Raw genomic sequence first — 27,796 nt, 5'->3', positions numbered from 1 at the left:
TGCTCGCTGATTGGACGCAGAAAATGTAGACGGAGAAAACCCACTAACATACCGCAGACCCAGACCTAGTACTGAAGGGGAATTTAAATTGAGCCGAAGTACTTAGGCAGGCGATGCCAGGCTAGGCCTATAGTGTATGACTGCTTTTTTTTTGTTGATTTCTTATTTTAGACCAAACATTATAGGTCCACCACCAGTAAGCGTGAAGCAGACCTACCTCGTCGACCTGCTGTTCCAGCTTGGCCTTGGCCTTGGTCAGTGTGTTGGTCTTGTCCTCCTCTGACTGGAGGTCGTCCAGGGTCTGCTGCTGTGCTTCCTGCAGGGCCTTCTTCTCCTTGGTCAGCTTCACCAAGTTCTCGTCTTGACTCATGATCTCGTCTGTTAGATTCTTCATCTAATCGTGGATCGCAAAAACAGTTGACTAGGACTTGCAGTAAATACTTTAATCAGAGTTTTATCGGACTTTTTATCTTTTAGCGGGGACGATGCCACGGTTAATATGAATACATTTCATTGAGGAACAGTTCGGGAAATTTGATCGAGGAACCCAAAACCTTTCAACATGGGGTTCAACGCCTTATCCACTGACCGTTCTGCCCGAAACTTCCCCTTCTGGGATCAATAAAGTACTATCTTATGCTATCACTCCTAAGGAGAGAAAATACATTAATAAAAGTATTTGAAAGAAAACTTTCATAACCGTCATCAAAAACCAGTCATTTCCCAATAGGCATAATTATAGGTTGGTCCAATGCATATATTTTCCCCCCCAGTGTACCTTGTTCTCTATGGCGTGCTTTTCCTTCTCCACCTTGGCCAGAGTGAGCTCCAGGTCATCGATGTCCTTCTTCAGCTCGGCGCTCTCGTCCTCCAGCTTCCTCTTCTTAGCGGTCAGCTCGGCGTTCACCTCCTCCTCGTCCTCCAGCCGCTCGGACACCTCCTTCAGCTTGGCCTCCATCTGGACCTTGCCCTGGATCAGGTTCTCACAGCGCTCCTAGCGCTCTAGCAGGTTGGCCCCTTCCTAGGGCAGAATGCACAGTGAACGTGAGGACGCCATGAACAAGTTAACACGCTATGCAGATGATATAATGATGTACACAAAGATTACACGCAGCACAGCGATGGAATCGAATTGATGCAGAGTTAAACAGAAACCGTCATGAAAAGTCCAGCATTTGGGTTCTCTAAATCAGAGCATTGATGGTGGATGTTTGTGATGGTCCTGAATACGATTTTCTTTTTAATTATTTGATTGTCAGATTGACACTTGACGTTATCTAACTTACTGATTGGACTTGAAGGACGAGGTCGTTCTTCTCCTGCACAAAGTAGACCATTCTCTCCTCCATCTCCCGCCGCTTGTTCTCAGACTTGGCCAGGTCTTCCTTGAGCTTGGTGAAGTCCTCCTTCATCTGGACCATCTCCTTTTCCGACTCGGCACTCTTCAACAGAGGCTTGAGCTTGAAGTAGAGCCGCATCCAGGGCCAGTGTTTCACGTTCATGAAGGAGCGGATGTTGTACTGCACCGTGTAGATGGCCTCCCTGCCAAAGAAAAGACAGGTTGAGTTCCCCGTTAGGTGGATAATACACCTCTTGTTTGAACTAGTCTTGACCTGACTAGTCCCCTGGCCCACTTCTGGGAGATGTTAGAGGTCTAGCCAGAAGTTTTGCTTGACGTTGCCTGGTAACCCAAAATTGCCCGTAAGGGGGAATGCATGTAATGGTATGCGTTTAAACTATAGGGTGCAATTTATTTTCATATTTAGGCCTACATGTAATATTTTTTTATTTCACTTTGTTAATTACACTCTGTAACCCATTACATCACTTTTCATCGGAAAAAAGTTGGGTTTGGAGAGCCTGAAAGGTTACCTTCTGGACACCATCTTCTGGTACTCCAGGCGGACCACGTAGGCCCGACACAGGGCCTGGGTGGAGGTGACCACGTGGGCTAAGTGCTCGTCACGCATCTCCTCCAGAGCTCCAAGGAGACCGGCCTTGAAAAAAACCTGCAAAAAAAACAACCAATTAATTAGTAAGAAGGAAACTGATTGATTCGAAGAATCCAATATTCTAGTTCAATGGCAGCAACAGCAGTGATTTCATCATTGAAATAATAATGGGATTATCAACAACGTATACTAATTACATAGAACCATTCCATATTTGAAAAAAATAAAATCCATAAAAGATGAATGAATTAATTAATTAATTACATATACTTGTTTTGCTATTTATGTCTTGCTGCGGTCGCCATTCAATCAACCCCTTGAGACCATCGGACACACAAATGCAAACCTTAGTGTGTCCGAACTTGTACTGCGTGTGATCCACATCGATGGAGCCGAGCAGCTTCTCAGCAGCCTTCGTGTTGTCCATGAACTGGCCCTCGGGAACGGCACTGGCATTCAGAATCCTGTACCTGTGGGATAGATGTTTGACATTACCCTACTACACTTGATTTATCGTTTACTCTATTACCCAATTCATGATATATTTCTAGGTTAATTTCTTCTTTGCCCATTTCCCCAACGTATGACATTTTAAATATAGTACATTCAATCAAATTATAATTTTGCTTCGCTGTATTTTAGCTAACTTAAGTCTTACCTCATCGTATCTTGCTTTAGAATAGCTTTGTTAAGCTTAGTTTAGCTTAGGTTGTCTTATCTTAGATAGCTTTGTTTGACTGAGCCTAGCTATTGCAATCTATGAGAGTGTTGTGTACCTCTGTTTGAAGTCCCCGTAGAGGATCCTGCTGGGGAACCCTTTCCTGCAGATCCGAATGCCCTCCAGCACCCCGTTACAGCGCAACTGGTGGATGACCAGTGAGTTCTCCATCACACCTGCACGACGAAAAACAAACAATAATACCGCTGTGACTAGATGGGTCCTTTTATAATTAATTGTATTCAAAGCTATGTGTAGTGAATTCAGATACATGATATCAATGAGGAGGTAGGGGTTAGGGCTAGTGTAACCTAACCCCTACCTTCTCATTAATGGCATGTATCTGAATCCGTAGGGGTTAAGGCTCATTAGGCTGTAGACATTGGGGATCTGACCCAGTACCTTTCACTAGCCTCCTGGCCCCGTTACCAGTATGTCCTATGTTTCTGTAGTGGTGCATTGCATATAGTGAATGTCATTATCAAGCAGGTAGGGGTTAGGGGTCATCTTGCTCAGGGATGCCTCCAGGTAGACTGCAGATATTGAGGTTTCTGTGTTTTCCTATTTGGACGTTTGCTCACCGGGTGTTTTGCTCTCATTGGGAATCAAACAGCGCACAAAGTGAGGGTGGGTGGTTCTCAGGTTGGTCATGAGCTTCCCGAGGTTCTCCTGAAGAACAACAACAACACAATCATCGTCAGAGGTTAAAATGTTTTGCTGATCCAGTAGTCGTTATTTCAGATTCATGTGTAAAGTTTATTTTCCAGGAGAGCTTGAGGGAGTGAGACGCTTTTGCGTTTCTTCATAGTGAGCTTAATCTAACTTTAAAATCTTTAACTTTCTGTGCAGATGAGGAGAGAGGAGATGAGGAGAGAGGACAGAGAGAGGTCATGTTTCCCGAAGCTCCGCTGGGCATTGGAAAGAACTACTTAATTCATCGTTCAGATCTACTTTATCTTATTTTATTTACCTAACAGTATATAGTTTGTTTCCGTCGTCCTCAATCGCTCGATTCAACAATACATTTTGGCACTTTTTACTCCCGGATCAGACCGCAGAAAAAGCCTTGGACTTTCCTATCGCCAACATGCCTCTGTATTCGGATATCTCAGGCACGGAGACTGGGAAATGCACAGACTGCGCCGAACTGAAACAGACATTGGCTTTAATTGAAACGAGACTAGCAGCAGTAGGAAAATGCAAAGGACTATCACAGGATACAGTGCCGATGGGTGAGTTTGCTGAGCTCACTCAGATACAGCAAGATGATCAAAGCTACACTGTATCCTTCCCGAAGCTGGACATGAGAGAGACAGTTCCAGCTGCGTCTCACTGGAACAGAGTCGGCGCTAAGCCAAAGCAACATACCAAAATAAATCAACAAGTTCACTCAACACCAAATGCTAAGCTACCCAAAGCTAAAGTTATCAGCCGGATTAGCCCGTCACTCAAATCAACCCTGCCACTGAAGAACCGGTTCCTGCCACTTCAAGAGTCCACGAACGCGCCTGCCACCGATGCACCCCTGAGCCCCGAGATGCGTCCGGACGGACAGTGCGGACAGAGACGGAACAACCAGTCGCCACGGAGGCGGGCTGCGCATGTGTCTCCAACCGTCCAACAAGGGCCCATCTCAGAGAAAGCAGATGAACCAGACACTCTGATTATAGGAGACTCAACTATCAAGGATATAACCGGTAAGAAGATCAAAACATGCATCTTCCCATATGGAATGGTTAGTGATATCAACCATAAACCCCAAAATCTCACAGATTATTGTGCATGCAGGATTTAATGATATTCAAAGAGAACAGTCAGAACTTCTGAAGAGGGATTACACTGATCTATTGGATACACTGGACAAAATACACATCAATTCTTCCATCAGTGGACCCATACCAACTGTTGACAGGGGAATAAACAGATTCAGTCGTCTACTTGCACTGAATACATGGCTTTCCAGAGTCTGCAATGAAAGAGGAAGGGACTTTATTGACAATTTCAACTTATTCTGGGGGCGCAAATATCTTTTCAGAGCAGATGGCCTTCACCCAAACAGGTTAGGCTCAAAACTGTTGAGGGACAATCTACTCTTCTCGCTTTACGCACAGGCCACAATCTTGCCATGGTCTGACGCACAGGCCACAATCAGAGCACAGGTTGAGAAGAAGCGAGACTACAGCCTCCCCCACACAACTACTCTGCCACTATCTGACACACAGATAGCAGACAGCCCACAGACCTTGAAGAGAGACAACAGCCCGCCCGACGCCATCAACACTGTGCCCTCCCCCATCGCTGATGCTGGCTTGGCGAGGAACGGCCACCCCCCTCCTCTGCATTCCCCCATCGATGATGACCTCCAGCCTCATCTCTCCCATAGCCACAACAACAACTCCAGCTCCGATGTCTCCCTTTGCGATTTTCCAGCCGAATTTAAGAAACTGGAACATGCTGGCATCAAACTTGCATCTGTGTCAATGATAGCATCGCCACGTCATGGCCGCAGGCTGCTAACACTGCTAACACCCAGGAGGACGGCGCCCCACCCCCGCCCCGATAGTAGTCCTGAGTATTACTGAGACAAAAAAGGGTTCAGCCGTAGACACAGTATAAAGGAAGTTTCTCATAATCTGCTGAACCCAAGGTTGCCTACGTCAAAGCAGGGCAACTTTCGCATTCATGCTGTAACCACTAAGAGAGTAAACAAAGGGAAACTTAGACACACTGCTAACCTCACAAATCTCATATCTATTGCCTCAAAACCAAAAACAACCTTAAAGCCTATCAACAGCACCATCAGGATGGCTCTACTTAATGTGAGGTCTCTTAATAACAAATCATTTTTAGTTAATGATTTTATTAACACTTCCAAACTGGATTTTATGTTTTTAACTGAAACATGGCTGGAACAAAATAACAGTGCAACCGTTCTGATAGAGACAGCTCCTCCCGACTATAACTTTTTTGATGCATGTAGATCTGGAAAAAGAGGTGGAGGGGTTGCTGCTATATTTAAAAATGTATTTCAGGGGAAACAAATGTTATTTGGTGATTTTCCATCGTTCGAATACCTTAGTGCTGTATTGAAATGCTCCCCCAGAGTTCTCCTATTAATTATTTACAGGCCACCCACATATTCTGCAAATTTTTTCGATGAATTCACAGAATTATTGTCTAGCATCTCCACAGAATTTGACTGTCTAGTTATAACTGGTGACTTCAATTTTCATACTGATGATTTGAATGACAAGTGTGCAAAAAAACTTTTTACCATTTGGGACACATTTGAACCGTCTCAACATGTGAAAGAGGCTACTCATTGTAAGGGGCACACTCTAGACCTGGTTATCACAAAGGGCCTCAATGTTTCTGATCTCTCTGTGACTGATCCTTCCTTGTCTGACCACTTTTGTGTTTTCTTTAACATATCTTTTATTCCCGACATACAGACAAAATCAAACACTGTCAAAAAACGGTATATCAATGAAGATTCTAATGTACTTTTTAAAAAGGCCATCTCCTTGCTATCACCTCTAAACCCATGTTCTGCTGATGATCTTGTAGAAAACTTTAATTTGAAAATTTTGAAAGTCATAGATGTCATTGCACCTTATAACGTTAAAACGATTTCTGGAAAGCAAAAGGCACCCTGGAGAAAAGCTGCTTCTGTAACAGCACAGAAAAAGGAATGCAGGAAGGTTGAACGCATCTGGCGTAAAACAAAACTTCATATTCACCATGATATCTATAAAGAGAGCCTCCGTGCCTACAATTTAGACTTAAAAAATGCTAGAGAAACATTTTTCTCCAATATCATTAAAACCAACACTAATAATGCAAAAACCCTATTTGCAACTGTTGACAGACTGACCAACCCCCCAACAGAAATTCCACCTGATCTCCATTCCACGCAGAAATGCAATGAGTTTGCAGCTTTTTATATTGATAAAATTGAAGGTATCAGACGCGCCATCAATATCTCCACGTCAAACAAAAATGTTGGACTACCACCCTGTTCAGGCAAAAATTACGTGGCAAGGATGGCATGCTTTAATGTTATAGACTCTCAAAATCTAGTGGAAACTGTGACACAACTAAAGCCATCCACCTGTTGCCTTGATACTATACCTACCAACCTCTTTAAGAATGTTTTCGACTGCCTAGCAGTAGACATATTGCAGATAGTTAACAACTCTCTCCAGTCAGGCAAGTTCCCAAAAGCTTTGAAAACTGCAGTTATTAAACCCCTTTTAAAAAAGCGGAGCCTAGATGCCTCTATTATTAACAACTACAGACCAATATCAAATCTACCCTTCATAAGTAAAATCATTGAGAAAGTTGTCCTCCAGCAACTAAATCACTTCCTGGCATCAACTGGTTGCTATGACACCTTCCAATCAGGATTTCGACCCCTGCACAGCACTGAGACCGCCCTTATTAAAGTTGTAAACGACATCCGTCTTAACACAGACTCTGGCAAAACCTCAATACTAATGCTACTTGACCTCAGTGCTGCATTCGACACTGTAGACCATACATTACTTCTGGAAAGGTTAGAAAACTGGGTGGGGCTTTCAGGCACTGTCTTAAATTGGTTCAGGTCCTACCTACAAAATAGGAACTACTTTGTTTCCATTGGCGACTTTGTATCAGAATCAACCAACGTGACATGTGGAGTCCCACAAGGTTCGATCTTAGGACCCTCTTTATTCATCTACATGCTCCCACTAGGGCAAATCATGCAAAATAACAATATTGACCATCATTGCTATGCTGATGACACGCAAATCTATGCATCGCTATCACCAAATGACTATCGGCCCATAGATCTGCTGTGCCAGTGCATTGAGCAATTGAAGGAATGGATGTGCCGAAATTTCCTTCAACTAAATCAGGACAAAACAGAGATAATTGTATTTGGTTCTAAAACGGAAAGGCTTAAAGTAACCCAACACCTTCACTCTCTGTCCCTGAAAACCTCAATCAAAGCCAGAAATCTAGGGGTTATCATGGATTCAGATTTACATTTTGACAGTCACATCAAATCAGTTACAAAATCGGCATATTATCACCTTAAAAATGTAGCAAGACTTAGAGGGCTCATGTCCACCGAAGACTTACAAAAACTTGTACATGCCTTTATCACTAGTAAGCTTGATTACTGCAATGGTCTCCTCACAGGTCTCCCAAAACAAACTCTGAGGAAGCTTCAGCTTGTTCAGAATGCTGCTGCTAGAGTTCTTCTAACAAAGACCAAAAAATTTGATCATATTACACCAATTCTGAAATCGTTACATTGGCTTCCTGTAGGTCAGAGAATTGATTTTAAAATCATGTTGCTAACCTATAAATCCCTACATGGTTTAGGCCCAAAATATTTAACTGATATGCTTACACTACATCAGCCTTCTAGACCACTAAGATCCTCTGAGACCAATCTGTTAATTATCCCCAGAGTAAACACAAAACATGGGAAAGCAGGATTTAGTTACTATGCAACAAATAGCTGGAATAAACTCCCAGAGGATTTAAGACTTGCCCCAACTCTGAGCACCTTTAAAACAAGACTGAAGACTTTTATGTTTGCTATAGCTTTCTGCTAAAATCTTAAATACATTGCACTTTCTAAAAAGCTTTTTTAACTTTGCCTTTATTTTCTATTTTAATACTAAAATGCCTTTTTCTATTTTACCCATTTCTTTGCATATGTTTCTTTTACTTATCTATTATTTTATTGTATGACAATGTTTATATGTGAAGCACTTTGAGTCTGCCTTGTGTATGAAAAGTGCTATATAAATAAAGTTGCCTTGCCTTGCCTTATCTTGTTTTGATGTATTAGCCTATGTACCGCCTTTCCTGAAACTACGCCAATTAACAGTTAGGTAAATGTAAAAATTTTAAGATGATCTGAATGGGGCATCCTCCTTCTAATCATTTGAGATTATTATTTCAGTTGACTTTCTGGACGGAATATCTCTTAGTAGATTTGAGTGGCTCTAAAAAGAGCCTTTTGTAGATTGTAGATGGGTTTTCAGTTTACTTCTTGGCGGGCTTCTCGGTCTTCTTGGGAAGAAGGACGGCCTGGATGTTAGGCAGCACACCGCCCTGAGCGATGGTCACTCCACCGAGGAGTTTGTTGAGCTCTTCATCGTTACGCACGGCCAGCTGCAGATGGCGGGGGATGATGCGGGTCTTCTTGTTGTCACGGGCGGCGTTACCGGCCAATTCCAGGATCTCAGCGGTCAAATACTCAAGCACGGCAGCCAGGTAGACGGGAGCGCCGGCTCCGACGCGATGGGCATAGTTTCCTTTGCGAAGAAGTCTGTGCACACGGCCAACGGGGAACTGGAGCCCGGCACGGGATGACCTGGTCTTGGCCTTCGCCCTTGCTTTACCTCCGGTCTTTCCTCTTCCAGACATGTTAAATAAGTATTTAAATTGATCCAAAGTGTTCACATCAGCGTCCGACTGGTATATATAGCGAGCAACGTCTTTGCTCATTGGCCAGCTCAAACTTCCGTACAATAGACCAATCACGGCAAAACAAAAAAATGTGACACGCGTGGCAGTGTTGACAGAAAGAAAGGTCCTAAATTAAAAGTAACAGATTAAAATAATTTATATCAGTAGCGATAACGCCTCAACCAAGAAGATAAAAAAAGGAATACACAAAATCGGATTCTTTAAAAAATGTATACCTTTTCAATATGCTAGGAACTTCCAACATGATGCTCTTGACTTTGACCTTTACAAATCCAATTTGCAACCTTTGTTTATTCGGAAACATATTATAATTATAAATGATAGAGCAATAAACTTACTATTTATATTTTCAACTGTTGCAGTTCACCATAGGGGACACTCAAGATGCATCAGGGATGCAAAGCATGATCATTTGTTATGTTTTGCAACAACCACCAGCGCAGCATGTGAAACAGCATCACAAATTCAGAAATATGCAAAAGGTGATGATGCCAAACTGCCTGTTCTGAGCCTGTTATTTCCCAACTTCACCATACAGAGAGAGGGCTCTGCTTCACTTATCCACCACCCACTTGCATGAAAGCCAACAGCCCCACCAGTTGAGGGCTAGGGATGGTTATTTTCCTTGATTGAGTTCACGTCGGTCAGTTCGCCAAGAAGAATCGTTCAGAATCGTTCGATCGTTCGTTCAGTCAAGTTTCCGGTAGCAGTGAATCGAATCATGGAATGCAAGGTTCTCTGATGAGTCTGTCAGACTCAGCTCCTCCCCTGTTCTCATTCTCAAACGATTGTGGAAGTCGGTCATCAATCAACATTACAACTTTAAAGGTTGCAGGGTTTATTTTCCAACGGATTTGTTCAATTTGCTTGTTGGTAATAAAGATTTAAACTGTTATTGATTGTATGGAAAGTTGTTTGGTATCACAAAACAGAATTTAATACCAAAAGGTAGGTACTATTTTAGCGGTTTGCTCATGCATAATTTAAATATAATGTATTAAAAAACAAAGGTGGAAAGGGGCTCGGAAAAGGAGGCGCCAAGCGTCACCGTAAAGTGCTGCGTAATAACATCCAGGGTATCACCATGCCCGCCATTCGCCGTCTGGCTCGTCGTGGCGGTGTGAAGCGTATCTCTGGCCTCATCTACGAGGAGACCCGCGGTGTCCTCAAGGTGTTCCTGGAGAACGTGATCCGTGATGCCGTCACCTACACCGAGCACGCCAAGAGGAAGACCGTCACCGCCATGGATGTTGTCTATGCCCTGAAGAGGCAGGGACGCACCCTGTACGGCTTCGGCGGTTAAACCAGACTTCAAACAACTTTAAATCCAAAGGCTCTTTTTAGAGCAACCCAAATAAATTTGAGAAGCTTCCGACTATGGTCCTATTAATATACCGATGTGTCAAGTAGCACATTCGAAGGATGGGCTTTTTAATGCCTCCAGGCAGAACTTATTTTTCTAAATAGTCATAGCCTACTGCTTTAAAACAAATTCTCATTTAGACGCATAAATCAATCCATAACACATAGGCAGTACATCTTTTTAAATAGCCATCATACATCAGGAGATGTTTTGAATTAATGTGAATGTAAACAATATTCTTCTGAAGTGCATAAATACAAAACATGTATTTATCGCCTTTAGATTTGATACGTGTGAACATCACTGTTGAGTAGTATGGCTAAACTTTGATTCTAAATTAACGGTAGGCCTATGTAGCACCCCTGTAAAAGGGGTGTGAAATGATCATTAAATGAATTAATAATCAGACGACGCTGTGTCTCTTCTTCATAACATGAGGTAATCTGAAGACCAAACACACTGCAAACACACTACAGACCTGATGCAGACCAGAGCAATTGGTCGCCAGCTCACCAAAATACTGATCAGCGGATGATAGATTAATCATGTACTGTTTTAGACCATAGAATCCTGTAATCTGTTAGAAAACGAAGTCACACTGATACACAAAATAGGGAAATACTGAGAATGGCTTATGACCAAAATAAACATATTAAATAAATACCTTTGAATCAAAATAATAGCTTGTAAACCGTTTTTTTCGCATCAATCAATATTAATATAAAAATCAAAATATATTCAGCCTACTACACACTCCCCTTCAAAATAGATGTCGTCCTTGACATCAGAGAATGAATAACATCACCATTTTTTTTTCTTTTACAAGCTTTTGTATTTTAACTATAAAGAAGATATCAAAATAACTCAACCTTCTTCAGAAGCCAACAGCTTAATCAAACGTCCACGAACGTATGAAAAGGCACTCCGTTGTTTCAACAACCACGAGTGTATGGAATGTATGTGTATGAACGCATTTGGCTTATTTCAAGTTCCAACAAACGTAAAGGAATGTATGCATGTTGTGTATTGCACTTGGCTTGACGTAAAGTCCAAGAGTGTGAGTATGTGGTGTAGCACTCGACTTATCACCAAGTCCAGGAGTTTAGTGTATATTTGTTAGTGATGTTGCACTCGGCTTCTCGCAAAGTCCAGGAGTGTACTGTATGTATAATGTATGTGGGTGTGTGGGACATTTAGGCAAAGGATATGAGAAGAGGGGGAATTTGGAGGTTCTCTTCAATCAGTACCTGGGGATAGCAGGCTGGTAGTCGAAGGGCTGCTCTGTAGTCATCCATCCACCCGTCGGTTGCATGGCTCCATACGGCAGGGGCACTGGATGGTACCAGTACATGATGTTGCCTGGAGGTCCTGCACTGTGTCATACAGGGTGGCCCAGCTGGTCATATGTGAAGACTCTCGGAGGTCGCCTCTCTCTCACTGGTCGTTGATAGTGCTGCGCCGCTTTGCTGTTGTCACTTGGAACAGGTGACGGTGGTGCTGACATTCTTTCTTCCACGACAGGCTCCTCTTGAACATGCATTTCCTCTTGATCCAATATCTCCTCTTCCCCCAGCATATCTCCTATGTCCTGAGCATCTTGCTGCTGGGGTATATTTTGCTGCTGATGTTCAGCATCATTGACATACTCTCTTTCCGTGTTCACAGGTTGCATCACAGACAGTGGCTCACCCATGGGCATGTAGTAATATCCATAGTCTTCGTCATCACTCTCATTATCCTCTTGATGTATTACTTCCTTGGCTTTACTGGTCTGAGGTGTGACTTTCCTCTTCTGTTTAGCAGGTTGTAACTGGATCTCCAGGGGCAAACTATCGCATAGCAACAGAAGAGTGCGGTGCAGAATTAGACTTCCTCTTCCTTTCCCTTGCTCGGGTATGAATTCATATATCGGCATGTTTTTTCCCACTTGACGGATGACTTTGTTGATACTGTCCTCCCAGTGATTGCGCCGATAGTTCCTCCTCTGGGTGTCATATTCCTAATGAGGACTCTGTCGCCCTCGTGCAACACGGAACTCCTCACTTTGTTGTTGTCATGGTTCTGCTTGTTTCTGTCACCACTCTTCTTTGCCTCATCTGTTGATATGTCGTATGCCTCCTGCATCTGTGCTTTCAATTTCCTCATGTATTCTTTGTGGTCAGCAGTCCCAGCCTCCGGAGAGGTCAAATCAAACAGCAAGTCCACATGCAGGCAATCTTGGGGATCTCCCAAATAAGATGTAGCCCTGTACAAAAACCACAAGTTACAGAGCATAAAAAATAATTAACAGTATAATAAAATGCTGTGTTTAATGTTCATAAATAAATAGAGTTCATAATAATAAAATGGGTTAAAATGTGTGCGGATTAAAAGCATAAATATAATACGTTTAATAAAACTATTTACAGTTAAAAGATAAATTAATATAAAGGTCTTTAAGTTTATCAAGGCTAAAATATTTGTGAATTCAGGATATAAAAGAGGAAGAAGCCGTGTTTATGTTTAATTTAACCTTTTACCTGTCACACGTAAATCATTTAATTTGTTTTGTCTTTGGTTGTATTAAAACTTCACAAGCCAATCCGAATAAAGTCTCAACGTGTAAAGGGCGGGACTAGTGCAGCAGGTTAGCGTGGGGAGTAGTGAGCACATGTAGAGAAAGAAACCTGACCGGACTGAGAGCTAAGAGGAGGCATCGTAGTGTGGGAAGCAGTTAAGTTTTATCGTGAGGTCGACTACTCGTGGTCCTGATTTAAACTTCTTTGTGACCTGCAAAAAGGTGAATACGATGTGTATGCCTCCATTGTGCTATATCTAACTGTTATAGTAAGTAAGAGTACTGGATGTGTAACGCGGTTAGCGACGTGCTAGTTAGCGGTAGCATTCTGTGTTAATGTGCCCGCATATCGTAGTTTTGTATTGTGACTTAAGTTAACGCAAAGCTAATGCTAGTTCGATATGAAATAGTGTTTGATATTATGGCTCATTGGATAATATGCTTAAAGGAGCTGGACGTTGGAGAGAGGGGTTTCCAGCAGATGGCCCTGCTGTTTTCTGTGTTTTCTTCCTTGTGACTTCGCCACCGCCATTGCCCACGTGTGTGTTTGGATTGCCACCGCCATTGCCATTATCTTCGTGAGAATATCATCCCCCAATCCCTTTCTGCCCCTACTAATTACACCCTGGATTCGTGAGTACTGATTTACACATTGCACGTGCTTTTATTTTGAGCTCAAGCTGAGTGAAGCGGCCAGTACAGTTTTTAGGCCCCACCGCACACAAGCTTCAACTAACAGGCCTGCAACGGGTTAACCTAATTTAAAGTGTGTTGTTAATTTGATTGTGTGTGGTACATTGAGTTTGCATTGTTGTAAATTGGAGAATCCCGTGCATCTGATTTTATTTATTTTATTTGTTTATTTGTTTTCTTTTCCTAAAATACATTCGACTAGTATTTCATTTTGTGAATAAATATGTGATTGAATACTTTTACATTTAAAATACAGTTGTGGTGGTCATTTATTAAAATTATCCAACAGTAACATATGAATCAAAGTTGTAGTTTCCTACAACGAGCCCAGGCCCAGTCTTATTGTATTAACCACTCTAGATTTATTATTTAACTACATGGGACAAGGGTTACATAAATGGAGGCCCCGCTGGGATAATATTAAACTAAAATGAATTAGACAAGCAAAAGTAACATGACCCCACAACTTTAAGAGCATTTATTTAAAGTAATGTGCTAACAGTAACTAGAAGTAATTAAAGTAAAGTACAACAATGGCAGTCCTAGCAAACAGTCCATCACAACGTGAGCTAATTAACTGGTGCAAAGGAGAATCAATAGATTTAAAGCATGCCTTCCTGTTACATGGAGTGCCTGAAGGTGTTTCAAGAGAAGACATTGAAGAAACAGCAGGGACCATCAAAGCTTGGGGAAGAGTTAGAGTTAAGGGAAAAATGTTTCACCATCAACAGCAATCGCTGATGGTGTTATGTGAGTGTCGTGAAGAGATCGACCCCTCTAAAATCCCACCTGAGATAATGCCTATAAGTGGAGGAAGTAGTTGGAAAACTGTCTGCTACACAGAGCCTCAGCTTGATAACTTTGAAGAGAAGCTACTTACCTTTTTGCAGAGTGAAGGGAGAACCTTGGAGGACATCCAAGGTCTATGTTCCCCCACCAAAGAAAGTAAAAGCAACCCTGAAGACATCATCCGTGCAGTCGGTGATGTTATGAGCAGAACAAACAAACAACCTGACAGTCACCCATACAGACGTCTGCGGACATTCTCCGGGATCAGTCCCACTCCCACTGGAGAAGAGACCTTAGACAACTGGTTGGAGCAAGCAACACTCTTAGTAGAGGAAGTTGAGTGCTCGGACAAAGAGAAACGACGTCGGATACTGGAAAGTCTCAAAGGGCCCGCCTTTGAGATCATTCAAGCTGTGCGCATGACTCAACCTGATGCTAGCCCACGTGAGTACATAGAGGCTATAGAGAGCATTTTTGGTACAGTAGAGTCCTCAGAAGAACTATATCTGTCGTTCAGAGCCCTCCACCAACAGCCTGGTGAGCGTCTGTCTGAGTTCCTACGAAGAGTAGAGAGATCTCTTGTCAAAGTAGTACAAGGAGGTGGCTTACCTGTTAGCGCTGCCAACAGCACTCGTTTAGAGCAGCTTCTTAGAGGGTCCACCTCTGAACTCATGTTGTTACAGTTGAAAATTAGGGAGCGGAGTAGTAATCCCCCTACATTCTTGAACCTGTTAAGAGAAGTGATGGAAGAGGAAGGTCGCCAGTCAGCCAGACAAAGCCAAGTGTCACACCTGCGTCCTCAGCGTGTACGCACCGTCCAAGCTGAAAAGGAGAAAGAACCTGAATCAGTCTCTAGGAGTGAACTGCAAGCTCGGATTCAAGAATTGAGAGCGCAGTTAGAGCAGAGAAGCAACCCACAACCTCAGCCACCATCTGATGAGTCCTTTAACGGTCTTACAGAGAAACAAAAACAGAGAAATGAGTCACAGAGTGAACTGCAATCACTAAAGAAACAAGTGAAAGCACTAGAAAGTAAAATGAGTGTAATGGCAGTGAATTACACATCAGAACAAACACCCCAGCCACACCGATACAAAGCAGCTACGGGTTACAAGCCCGCTCATTCCAGAGTCTCCTCTCCCCGACAAGACAATGATGAGTTTTTCTGTTATCGGTGTGGGGAAAATGGCCACATAGCCACCAGATGTACTGCCCCTGAGAATCTTCAGAAAGTCATTAGAAAGCTCATACGCTTGGCGCGTGTTTCCCCTCTTTCCCACAAAGAGAACCCGCAGCCTGCAGCTGAAGAACACTTTGTAGCTAGAACCAATAAGGTTGAAGTCCCAGAGAACAACACTGACTTACCTGAAGGTCTTGTAGGTCCATCATTTATTCACACCATCAAAGTAAATGATGTAGTCTGCGATGCTCTCATCGACAGTGGGTCCAATGTGACTATCATCTTTGAAAGCTGGTATAACAAACACTTACTTGATGTCCCGATAAAACCCCTCTCTGGCCTTGGACTCTGGGGCCTTGCTGACACTGAGTATCCTTACAAAGGATATGTTGTTGTTGAGATGGAGTTTTCAGAAGAGATCACTGGTGTGACGGGACGAGTAGAAGTGCTCGCCTTGATTTGTCCTGAGCCAAGAAACCAACAACAAACCCCTGTGCTGGTTGGAACCAACACATCTCTGTTCCGCCGCCTATGGGAACTGGCGAAGACAAAAGGTGACGAGAACACTGTGTACTCAATGAGAATACAGTCTGTTTATGCCCCTGTTAAAGCACAAGAGCAGTCAACAAAAAATGAAGTTTTGGGACAGATAAAGTGGGAAGGACCCGGTTCACTCTCCATTGCTCCAGGTGCAAAGTACTATGCAACGTGCAAAGTGGAAAGACAGAGTGCCCCGTCCAAGGATCTTGTACTGATCGATGCACCCACTGACCAGTTGCTCCCCAACAGTTTGCTGGTACAGCCTGGTGTGCTCTCAGACGCCAACATAGACAACAACAGTTTCACTGTCCTCATTCAAAATGAGTCCAAAAAGACAACTTCAATCCCAGTTGGGACCGTTGTTGCTGAGATGTATGCTGTGGACACAGCTACCCCAGTCAGGCCTTCCGACCTCACAGCTGAAACCATAGACCCAAGTCTCTTTAATTTCGGAGACTCTCCCATTCCCAAAGAGTGGAAGAGTCAGCTTCAGCAGAAGTTAGCTGAGAGGCGGAATGTTTTCTCACTCCATGAGTGGGAGGTTGGTCGTGCAAAGGGTGTTGAACACCACATACGCCTGCATGACCCCAGACCCTTCAGGGAAAGGTCAAGGAGACTAGCCCCTGCAGACATAGACGATGTGCGGCGGCACATACAACAACTGCTGGCAGCTGGAATTATCACAGAGTCCCGTAGCCCATACGCCTCACCGATCGTTGTAGTGCGCAAAAAGAATGGGAGTATAAGAATCTGTATTGACTACAGAACACTCAACAACCGCACCACACCAGACCAGTACACAATGCCACGCATTGACGACGCCTTGGATTCTCTCTCCGGCAGCCAATGGTTCTCAGTCTTAGATCTGCGCAGTGGCTATTACCAGATAGAGATGGCTCCGGAGGACAAAGAGAAGACAGCGTTCATTTGCCCTCTTGGTTTCTATCAATTTGAGCGCATGCCACAAGGAATCACAGGAGCGCCGGCAACGTTTCAGCGCTTAATGGAAAAAGCTGTTGGTGATATGCATCTTCTGGAAGCTCTCGTGTACTTGGATGATATCATCATTTTCGGCAAGACACTTGAAGAGCATGAGCAACGTCTTTTCAAGGTACTGGATCGACTAGAGGAGGTCGGATTGAAGGTTTCTATTGACAAATGTCAATTCTGCCAGCCTGAGGTTAGGTATGTGGGTCACATCGTTTCTGCTAATGGAATAGCTACTGATCCAGACAAAGTGGAAGTAGTCAAGCATTGGAAAGAGCCCACTCACCTGAAACCTCTGAAGTCCTTCCTCGGATTTTGCAGTTACTATCGAAGGTTCATTGCAAATTACTCTGCCATTGTCCGTCCTCTTTCTGAGCTCACCAAGGGTTATGCCCCCACTTGGAAAGACCCCAATTTCAAAAAGAGTGTCGACCCAAGCAAAGTCTATTTCAAGCCATCAGAGCTTTTCGGAGAACGGTGGACTCAGGCCTGCCAGGCCGCTTTTGAGCGTATCCGTGACTGTTTGATCAATGCCCCAGTGTTAGCATTCGCTGACCCCACTAAGACGTACATCTTACATGTGGACGCCAGTATGAATGGCCTAGGCGCTGTCCTGAACCAGGAATATCCTGAGGGCCTCCGACCAGTAGCTTTCGCCAGTCGGAAGCTTAAAGACTCAGAGCACAACTATCCAGTCCATCAATTGGAATTTCTGGCATTAAAATGGGCTGTCGTGGACAAGTTTCACGATTACTTGTATGGAGCTAAGTTTACTGTAAGAACTGACAACAACCCATTAACATATGTGTTGACCTCTGCCAAACTCAGTGCAGTCGGACATCGTTGGCTTGCTGCCCTTGCCACCTACGAGTTCACCATCCAATACCGACCTGGGAGGCAAAATATCGATGCTGACTTGTTGTCTCGACAATACTCTCCAGAGGAGGCTAAAGAGTGGACTAGTGTCCCACCTGCTGGCATCAAAGCCCTCTGCAAGCGAGCCTGCATCAGTGGAGAGGCTGATGTGCCCGACAGATTGGTGGACCAGTTGGGAGCTCCTGCTGCAGCTGTACCAGAAGCTTATGTGTTCCCAGTGAACCTTAGCATGAACGTGCTGGATCAGCTAAGTCCGAAAGATATCCAGGCATCACAAGACATGGACCCAACAATTGGGCCATTAAAGAAGGCACTGGAAAAGAATAAAGGGCTGACACGCTCAAAAAATGATTCACCTGAGACTGTGTTGCTCTTACGCGAAAGCCGAAAGTTGGAATTAAAGGATGGATTACTCTACAGAGTAAAAGAAAAAACATGCGGAAAACAGATCAAACAACTTGTCTTACCAGCCAGATACCGCCCAATGGTGTTAAGGTCTCTACATGATGAGTGCGGACACATGGGAATGGAACGCACTACCGAACTGATCAAAGACAGATTTTATTGGCCGCGAATGACAGCTGAGGTTGAGCAGTACATTCGAACCTGTGGTAGATGTATCTCCAGGAAGACACTCCCTCAGCATGCCTCGCCCTTGAATCAAATAACAAGTAATGGCCCTCTAGATTTAGTCTGCATTGACTTTTTGCAGATAGAGCCTGACTCTAGAGGTGTTGCTAATGTGTTAGTAGTGACAGACCATTATACACGTTACGCACAAGCATTTGCTACAAAAGATCAAAAGGCTATCACCGTTGCAAGAGTATTGTGGGAGAAGTATTTTGTGCACTACGGCCTACCTGCACGGATACACTCGGATCAAGGACGAGATTTTGAAAGTCGCCTGATCAAAGAACTCTTGTCCATGTTTGGGGTTCGGAAGTCAAGAACATCCCCCTATCACCCACAAGGGGACGCACAACCAGAAAGGTTCAATAGAACACTTTTAGCAATGCTTGGTACCCTGGACACTGTAAAGAAACAAAGTTGGAGTCAACATATCACCCACCTGGTACATGCATACAATTGCACCAAGAATGATTCCACAGGATACTCCCCTTATCATCTCATGTTTGGAAGGGAGGCAAGGTTACCCATTGACATCTGTTTTGGGATCTCGCCAAATGGTGAAAGTGAAACCTCTTACCAACAGTACGTCGCCAGGATGAGGAAAGAGTTACAAAAAGCCTACCAACTGGCATCTGACGCTGCTACAAAGAGTCATCTGAAAAACAAAGCTCGCTATGACCAGCGTGTGAGAGATTCACCTTTGGAGAAAGGTGACAGAATTCTCATTCAGAATTTGGGTCTAAAAGGCAAGCATAAACTCCAAGATCGATGGAAATCAACACCATATGTTGTTGTGGAGAAGTTGCCTAATCTGCCTGTTTACAAGGTCAAACCAGAGCATGGTACAGGTGTGGTAAAAACTCTTCATCGAGACCACCTGTTGCCCATCGGGTACATGGTTAGGTTGTCTAACCAATCAGATGATACAAACTATGCTCGGAGACCTGTAACAAGAGCTCAACTTACCCGGAAACATCTATCAACCAAGTCTGAAGAAAGTGACACAGAGTCCTCAGGCTCAGAGTTTGAAACTGTCCACAATCCTCCAGATTTTGATGTGGATGAGGTCAGGAAACGATTAAACATGATAGATCAACCTGTGGAGGATGAACAGAGTCAGAGTTCTGAAGAAAGTGAAAACTCTGAAGAGGAAAACTGTGAAGCTGCAGAAAATCAACAACTTACAGAAACGGAGTATGAGGAACCGCCTGAAGGTGCTGCACGTCCTCTGTCACACTCTTATGTCCAAGAGACATATACTGAATCTGCGGAAGATTTGCAAGATTCAGAAGAGGGAGCAAGCTCACCTCTGTTAAACAGAGCCAGACGTGATAAAGCTGCCAAAAGCGCTAGAAGTGAAAGTGAAAGGTTTTCTACAATCCGGAAATCCCTGAGAAAACCAAAGCCATCTATGAGATTCACTTATGAGAGACCTGGTCATCCATCTTGTGAACCAGTTACCATCATGCACCATGGCATGGTCATCCAACTCAAGTTAAACCCTCCAAACCAAGACAACAAATCAAGGAAAAAGTCCAAAACATCCAAAAGGTACATGGAGGAGGAGAACAAAAAACACCCTTCCAAGTTGAAGAGAGACAAAAGGTGTGATGAGGACATCTACACGTTCAGAAGAGGGAGGGTGTAGCTCTGTACAAAAATCTTCCAAGTTAAAGAGAGACAAAAGGTGTGATGAGGACATCTACACGTTCAGAAGAGGGAGGGTGTAGCCCTGTACAAAAACCACAAGTTACAGAGCATAAAAAATAATTAACAGTATAATAAAATGCTGTGTTTAATGTTCATAAATAAATAGAGTTCATAATAATAAAATGGGTTAAAATGTGTGCGGATTAAAAGCATAAATATAATACGTTTAATAAAACTATTTACAGTTAAAAGATAAATTAATATAAAGGTCTTTAAGTTTATCAAGGCTAAAATATTTGTGAATTCAGGATATAAAAGAGGAAGAAGCCGTGTTTATGTTTAATTTAACCTTTTACCTGTCACACGTAAATCATTTAATTTGTTTTGTCTTTGGTTGTATTAAAACTTCACAAGCCAATCCGAATAAAGTCTCAACGTGTAAAGGGCGGGACTAGTGCAGCAGGTTAGCGTGGGGAGTAGTGAGCACATGTAGAGAAAGAAACCTGACCGGACTGAGAGCTAAGAGGAGGCATCGTAGTGTGGGAAGCAGTTAAGTTTTATCGTGAGGTCGACTACTCGTGGTCCTGATTTAAACTTCTTTGTGACCTGCAAAAAGGTGAATACGATGTGTATGCCTCCATTGTGCTATATCTAACTGTTATAGTAAGTAAGAGTACTGGATGTGTAACGCGGTTAGCGACGTGCTAGTTAGCGGTAGCATTCTGTGTTAATGTGCCCGCATATCGTAGTTTTGTATTGTGACTTAAGTTAACGCAAAGCTAATGCTAGTTCGATATGAAATAGTGTTTGATATTATGGCTCATTGGATAATATGCTTAAAGGAGCTGGACGTTGGAGAGAGGGGTTTCCAGCAGATGGCCCTGCTGTTTTCTGTGTTTTCTTCCTTGTGACTTCGCCACCGCCATTGCCCACGTGTGTGTTTGGATTGCCACCGCCATTGCCATTATCTTCGTGAGAATATCATCCCCCAATCCCTTTCTGCCCCTACTAATTACACCCTGGATTCGTGAGTACTGATTTACACATTGCACGTGCTTTTATTTTGAGCTCAAGCTGAGTGAAGCGGCCAGTACAGTTTTTAGGCCCCACCGCACACAAGCTTCAACTAACAGGCCTGCAACGGGTTAACCTAATTTAAAGTGTGTTGTTAATTTGATTGTGTGTGGTACATTGAGTTTGCATTGTTGTAAATTGGAGAATCCCGTGCATCTGATTTTATTTATTTTATTTGTTTATTTGTTTTCTTTTCCTAAAATACATTCGACTAGTATTTCATTTTGTGAATAAATATGTGATTGAATACTTTTACATTTAAAATACAGTTGTGGTGGTCATTTATTAAAATTATCCAACAGTAACATATGAATCAAAGTTGTAGTTTCCTACAACGAGCCCAGGCCCAGTCTTATTGTATTAACCACTCTAGATTTATTATTTAACTACATGGGACAAGGGTTACAAAGAGATAGAAAGGGGAGAAGCCTGTAACTCCACTTAGTGTGCTGTTGCATGCAAACATTAGTTTGTTCAGTGATTCTTTCCAGTTAGACTTCTGTCTCTCAGTGAGCGTTTCTCAGCATTTGTAGAAGCGTCCTATTCATCCTCTAAACCTGGCCGTTTCCTTCTGGATGATACGGTGTTGTTCTCGAGCCCAGGGGATAGGGTGTGACCCAGTGTTAATTTCGTTAACGAAAAATATGACGAAAAATGTTCGTCAACGACCTTTTTTTTACGTGACTAAGACGAGACGTTGACGAGCTAAAAATAGATCTGTGATAATAAAAACGATGACGAAATGTCATTTTGTTTTCGTTGACGAGACGAGACAGGACGAAAATGTTATTGGTGTGCTGTTTGGACATTCAAAATGCACGATATTTTCCAATCAGTACACTCCCGTAAGGTTCTTATGCAACTGTTCACTCCTCCAGTAAATAGGACGGACCTTAGCTACGACTTGGCAACGGGAGGTATGGTCCACTCAGCTATGAGCTAACGTTATGCATTGTACATGATTCGAAATTCTTCCCAGCTTTTATTCCACAGATACTAGGGTCTATAGCATATAACCGCGTTGTCTGATTAAAGTTTAATTCATTTTTCACAATTTACCGGCTCTCGTTTTGAAGAAAATCACCGCGCCATTCGTTTCAATGGGAATCGCCACGGTCTATACTTCAACATAAGGTGGACTTTGAAATTCGTCCCAGCCTTTATACCCAAGATACTATCGGGTTTATAGCATATAACCGCGTTTTCTGATTACAGTTTAATGCATTTTTCACAATTTACCAGCTATCGTTTTGAAGGCTGAACAGACAAGAGTAGTAAAATGTGACGTCACGTTTCGAGAGCAACAGATTTTCGGTTCTACACAACCAAATTAACAAGGGGAAATCCTATGGCACACAAACCTTTTATAGAAAAGGAACAATCTTTTTGCGAATTGATTTGTGAGTTTGCTTTACCAATGATGTAAGTAATATTGAGAATAGATTGTCTTCATATAAAAAAAAAAACTAAACTAAACTAACGTTTACAAACGTTTCCTTTTAATACCCCAGGGGAATACATGAACGCCTCAACATTTTTCGATTGGTAGTGATTTTCACCTCTTGAAATTGATTTATTTTAATTTTGAAAGAAACAACACATGGAAGCAATGGAGAACACCATCTCTCGTTCGGTTGTTTACAACGTAACGTTTTCACTTTAGTACTCTATTTGAGTGGAACAACTTAGCAGGTGTCCATATAGCCTATATAGGGTTAGCCTAATTGAACTAGTTTAAAAAAAGAAAACATTTTGACTAAAAGTAATGACCAAAAGTTGACTTAAATGTAAGGAATTTTCGTCGACTAAAACTAGACTAAAACTACAAAGGAAAACAATGACTAAAATGTGTCTAAATATACTAAGCATTTTCGTCAAAAGACTAAGACTAAGACTAAATCTAAAATAGCTGACAAAATTAACACTGGTGTGACCCTTGCTGATCAGCCCGTCCATCCATTTGGCCAGGGTGCATGCGTTCAGCCATTCTGAGTAAAATCTGAAAACGGCTGTGCAGCCTCTTGTTTTGACGCGGCTGTCAGGGAAACGAGCCACACCTGAGCCCCTAACGCCGCTGCGAGGGGAGGAGTCCTCCTCACAGCCCATGGGGAGCTCTGCCCAAAATGGCATGGTGAGTGTGTCCTTAACAGAGGCATGCCATGCCTGCTCCTTTTAGCGGCCGTCTCGCCACCTGTCATGCCAGGCATGATGTGGTAAGGGGAAAGTAATGTAGGGCTGGCTCGATCAATAATACGAGGTTTACTGACGGCCTGGCCTGCCTATATGTGGTGGGAGATGCGTTTGAAACAGTTCTGGCCGGGCCAATAGGCTTCGGCATTAACTGTCTAGGGAGAAAACAGCTGTCTTTAGTAAAAAGGTGTTTCTCGCTGTCACACGCTTCTCCCTAGCCCCGTAATAGCCAGCGTTTGTGAGCCCGCTGCCCGAGGCCTTTGGTGGCCGCTCGCCGCAGCCTGCGATAGAGGTGGGCGGGGCTGCTAAGCCGGGCGAGGCTGCCTTTGTAAAGGTAATAAATGGCTGGCTCGATCAATAATACGAGGTTTATTGACGGCCTGCCTATATGTAGCGAGAGATGCGCGTGATACAGTTATGGCCGAGCCGGTAGGCTCCGGCGTTAGCTGGTGTGTGGGGAGAAGCCGTCTTTAGTAAAGAGGTGTTTCTCGCTGTCACACGCTTCTCCCTCGCCGGCGCTTGCGGGGCGGGGCATCGCCCCATTAACCCGCTGCCCGGGGCCTTTGCTGGCCGCTCGCCGCGGCCTGCGATGGAGGCGGGCGGGGCTGGTTAGCCGGGCAAGGTTGCCTTTTAAAAAGCAATGAAGGGCTGGCTCGATCAATAATACGAGGTTTATTGACGGCCTGCCTATATGTAGCGAGAGATGCGTGTGAAACAGTTATGGCCGGCGTCAACTGGGGTGTGGGGAGAAAACAGCCGTCTTTAGTAAAGAGGTGTTTCTCGCTGTCACACGCTTCTCCCTCGCCCCGTAATTGCCTTCGCCGGCGCATGTGGGGTGGGACATAGCCCCATGAGCCCGCTGCCCGGGGCCTTTGCTGGCCGCTCGCCATAGCCTGCGACGGAGGCAGGCGGGGCTGTTAAGCCTGGGGGCCAAGAGGAGGAGCTGCCGGCGGCGCCACGTCAGTGGCTGTCGGGGACCTATGGCGGCGACGGGAGCCTGGAGCGGAGCGCTGCTGCCCGGGTGGTTTTCGTCACGTCGACTGCCTGTTCGGCCAGACGATGAGGGTCAGCCGCCATGTTATGTGACAGCAGGGCGATGTTATTCATAACAGCCTCTTGCTGCATCATACACTGATGCGCTCTGTCTGTAAGCTTAGCCGTCAGCAGGTCTTTATGAGTGGGCCAGCGGTCACTGAGCCCCGGCTTCACTCTAAAGACAGCACACAGAGCAGGATCCAGCGGCGGTACCGCCCTGAAACCCCGGTCTGTCAGACCCTCCGTCTTCCTGACCTGGAAGACGGAGCGCCGCACAATGCCGACACAGACAGAGCGGCGAGATCGCCAAGACGGCATGTTCATGCCCAAGGCAGCCCCCGCACAGCTCATGGCCGCCATACGGCAAGATGTAACCCGTGTTGCATGTCTTGCAGATGCGGATCGTCTTCGAGTTCATAATATCTAGTATTTATTTACTTCAGCATGCTACAGGATCGTCCTGAAGAAAAAGGGAGCAGAACATCCGCCGGCGCCCGCGAACTGCGTACGTGATGTGATTGAGGCCCACGCTGTTGATGGGCGGGGAATACACATTTTCAGTGCTACGGCGCACACCTAGGGATAACCAAATAGCGATACCCTTAAAAGGCGAAGCCTATACGACATAGAACGTATCAGTTTACATTGTACCTACACTTGTAGTAGGCTATAATAACACTATCGGCGGTAGTGATTCATGAACAATTGTTAAATATTTTATCAGTACCCACTCCCATCAGGGTGGGTGTGTATAGGCCAATGTGATAATACATTTTTCATATTGGACGAAACAAAGATGAATATCAAAATGAGCGGATGTAGGTATCAACTTTAAATATTGTTTTTGAAATCTTCAGACCCTAAACTATGACTATATTTTCCCTTAAGATTTTGGAGAATTGATACCTTATGTCTGCAATGTGATTGGGTCCTCGTCCCATCCACTCACAGCCTGCCCAAAGCTAAGAAAGAAATTAAGAATCCACTTGCAGATGCAATCCTAGGTACCTGATATCACAAATTATTTTTCATGAATCACGGAGCACGAACACACACCCTGCAATATACAATAAGTGGCAGATTCTTAACACTCTCAGAATTCGCCATCGCCATTAAATACTACCCAGATGGAGCTCCACACATCCACAAAAACACCAACTTTTCCCGATCAGTACCAGAAACACGACAGCTGTTGATCCTTGGATGACAGCGTTGTTTTCACAATTCCACAAGTTCACCTCCGCGTAACGGAGGTGAACTGCGGGTGTGACCCTTGCTGATCAGCCTGCCCATCCATTTGGCCAGGGTGCATGGAGGAGGAATAACAATGTGACTGGGCAGCAGACTGCTGACACTGTGAACGAGCTGCGTGTCATTCGTAGACAGAGAGCTCGTTTTAGCGGCCGTCTCGCCACATGTCATGCCAGGCATGACGTGGTGAGGGTAAAGTAATGTGGGGCTGCTTGATCAATAATACAAAGTTTATTGACGGCCTGCCTATGTGTGGGGGGGGAATGCGTGTGAAACAGTTATGGCCAGGCTGTGTGGGGAAAAACAGCCGTCTTTAGTAAAGAGGTGTTTCTCGCTGTCACACGTTTCTCCCTCGCCCCGTAATTGCCGGCGCTCGTGGGGCGGGACATCGCTCCATGAGCCCGCTGCCCGTGGCCGTTGCCGGCCACTCGCCGCAGCCTGCGATGGAGGCAGGCGGGGCTGGTAAGCCGGGCGAGGCTGCCTTTGTAAAGGTTATGAAGGTCTGGCTCGATCGAGGTTTATTGACGGCCTGCCTATATGTGGCGGGAGATGCGTGTGAAACAGTTATGGCCGGGCCGGCAGGCTCCGGTGTCAACTGTGTGGGGAGAAAACAGCCGTCTTTAGTAAAGAGGTGTTTCTCGCTGTCACACGCTCGTTCCTTGCCCCGTAATAGTCGGCGCTTGTGGGGCGGGACATCGCCCCATCAGCCCGCTGTCCGAGGCTCTTGCTGGCCGCTCGCCGCTGCCTGCGATGGAGGTGGGCGGGGCTGGTAAGCAGGGCGAGGTTGCCTTTTTAAAATCAATGAAGGGCTAGCTCGACCAATGACACGAGGTGTACTGACGACCCGCCCATACGTAGCAGAAGATGTGTGCGAAACAGTTATGGCCGAGCCGGTAGGCTCCGGCGTTAACTGTGTGGGGAGAAAACAGCCGTCTTTAGTAAAGAGGTGTTTCTCGCTGTCACACGCTCCTATTTCCTTGTTTTTCGGTGATTCAGTGGGCTCGTCTGAACAACCAATCACCGAACTGACTGCTTCTAAACTTGTGCACGAGAATTGACGTAATCCATAGTAACGGTGCGTCACTCTTAGTTCACTCTTTGCGTTTTATCCTTAGTAAGAGTAGGTCTCAGCGGCTTTGTGAATAACTTTTAAGAAAAAACTCCTACGTAAAATGTTTTAGCGCGAGATAGGAGCACTCCTAGCGGTAATATAAAATGCTTTGTGAATACGGCCCCTGATTACTCTATGCAAGGCCTTCTTATCCTGAGAGTTGCTATTTCCGTACCAGGTTGTGATATTTCAAGAAAAAACAGACTTTATTGTGTAGAATGTTTTCTGCAGCTCTCTGGATATTCTGAATTTGTTCAGCTTTCTAAGATGGTACAGACGCTGTCTTGCTATTTTCAGCAGGTTGGAGATGTGTGATGTCCATGAAAGGTCCGTACACATGACTACTCCCAGATATTTAAAGTGACTCACTGTCTCCACCAGGGCACCATGGATGTTTAGTGGTGTGTGATGTAGCCTCGGCTGGTCCCATCTGAAGTCAACCACCAATTCCTTTGTTTTGGCAATGTTTAGTTCAAGGCTGTTGTCATTGCACCATGAGGTCAGCATCTTAATTTCATTTAGGTAGGCTGCAACATCGTGGTTGGAGATGAGTCCAATCACTACTGTATCATCCGCAAATTTGACAATAGAGTTTGAGTTGTAATTGGCTGTACAATCATGGGTGTATAGGGAATAAAGCAGGGGGCTTAGAACACATCCTTGGGGGGCACCAATGTTGAGAGTGACTGTATTCGACATGCAGCTCCCAAT

At 44.3% G+C, this 27,796-nt stretch overlaps 4 protein-coding genes and 1 long non-coding RNA gene across 5 annotated transcripts; 3 read left to right on the top strand and 2 right to left on the bottom strand.

The window, feature by feature from the left end:
- Positions 1–65: 65 nt before the first annotated feature.
- LOC115557196 (myosin-7-like) lies at positions 66–3,476 on the bottom strand. Its single transcript, XM_030374807.1, is given in 9 exon segments — positions 66–71; positions 218–394; positions 779–1,021; positions 1,287–1,542; positions 1,873–2,009; positions 2,299–2,422; positions 2,729–2,846; positions 3,252–3,339; positions 3,459–3,476. Coding segments are annotated over 9 exon segments (1,167 nt in total).
- Positions 3,477–8,617: 5,141 nt separating this feature from the next.
- LOC115560087 (histone H2A) lies at positions 8,618–9,121 on the bottom strand. Its single transcript, XM_030379390.1, has one exon. It carries the CDS (start codon positions 9,094–9,096, stop codon positions 8,713–8,715), a length of 384 nt encoding a protein of 127 aa, XP_030235250.1. The 5' UTR covers positions 9,097–9,121; the 3' UTR covers positions 8,618–8,712.
- A 1,035-nt stretch (positions 9,122–10,156) lies between these two features.
- LOC115560183 (histone H4-like) lies at positions 10,157–10,472 on the top strand (the record flags this gene model as incomplete). Its single annotated transcript, XM_030379500.1, has 1 exon — positions 10,157–10,472. A coding segment is annotated over one exon (306 nt), but the record flags the coding sequence as incomplete, so codon positions are not given.
- Positions 10,473–12,766: 2,294 nt separating this feature from the next.
- On the top strand, positions 12,767–19,373 carry LOC115557189 (uncharacterized). Its single transcript, XM_030374801.1, has 3 exons — positions 12,767–13,301; positions 13,528–19,071; positions 19,358–19,373. The coding sequence occupies exons 2-3, from the start codon at positions 14,306–14,308 to the stop codon at positions 19,371–19,373; spliced, it is 4,782 nt and encodes a 1,593-aa protein (XP_030230661.1). The 5' UTR covers positions 12,767–13,301; positions 13,528–14,305.
- A 1,413-nt stretch (positions 19,374–20,786) lies between these two features.
- LOC115560197 (uncharacterized) lies at positions 20,787–21,803 on the top strand. The gene is made up of 2 exons (XR_003979712.1): positions 20,787–21,040; positions 21,267–21,803. It is a non-coding gene; the product is annotated as an uncharacterized LOC115560197 (long non-coding RNA).
- Positions 21,804–27,796: the final 5,993 nt, after the last annotated feature.

The sequence above is a fragment of the Gadus morhua genome, chromosome 2, assembly GCF_902167405.1.
Source record: "Gadus morhua chromosome 2, gadMor3.0, whole genome shotgun sequence".
Taxonomy (NCBI): Eukaryota; Metazoa; Chordata; class Actinopteri; order Gadiformes; family Gadidae; genus Gadus; species Gadus morhua.
The sequence above is the reverse complement of the archived record's forward strand: the minus strand, read 5'-3'. Positions and strand labels throughout refer to the sequence as shown.

Excerpts from the sequence above, each read along its gene's own strand:
- LOC115560087 (XM_030379390.1), bottom strand. The coding sequence starts at position 9,096 with ATGTCTGGAAGAGGAAAGACCGGAGGTAAAGCAAGGGCGAAGGCCAAG.
- LOC115557189 (XM_030374801.1), top strand. The coding sequence starts at position 14,306 with ATGGCAGTCCTAGCAAACAGTCCATCACAACGTGAGCTAATTAACTGG.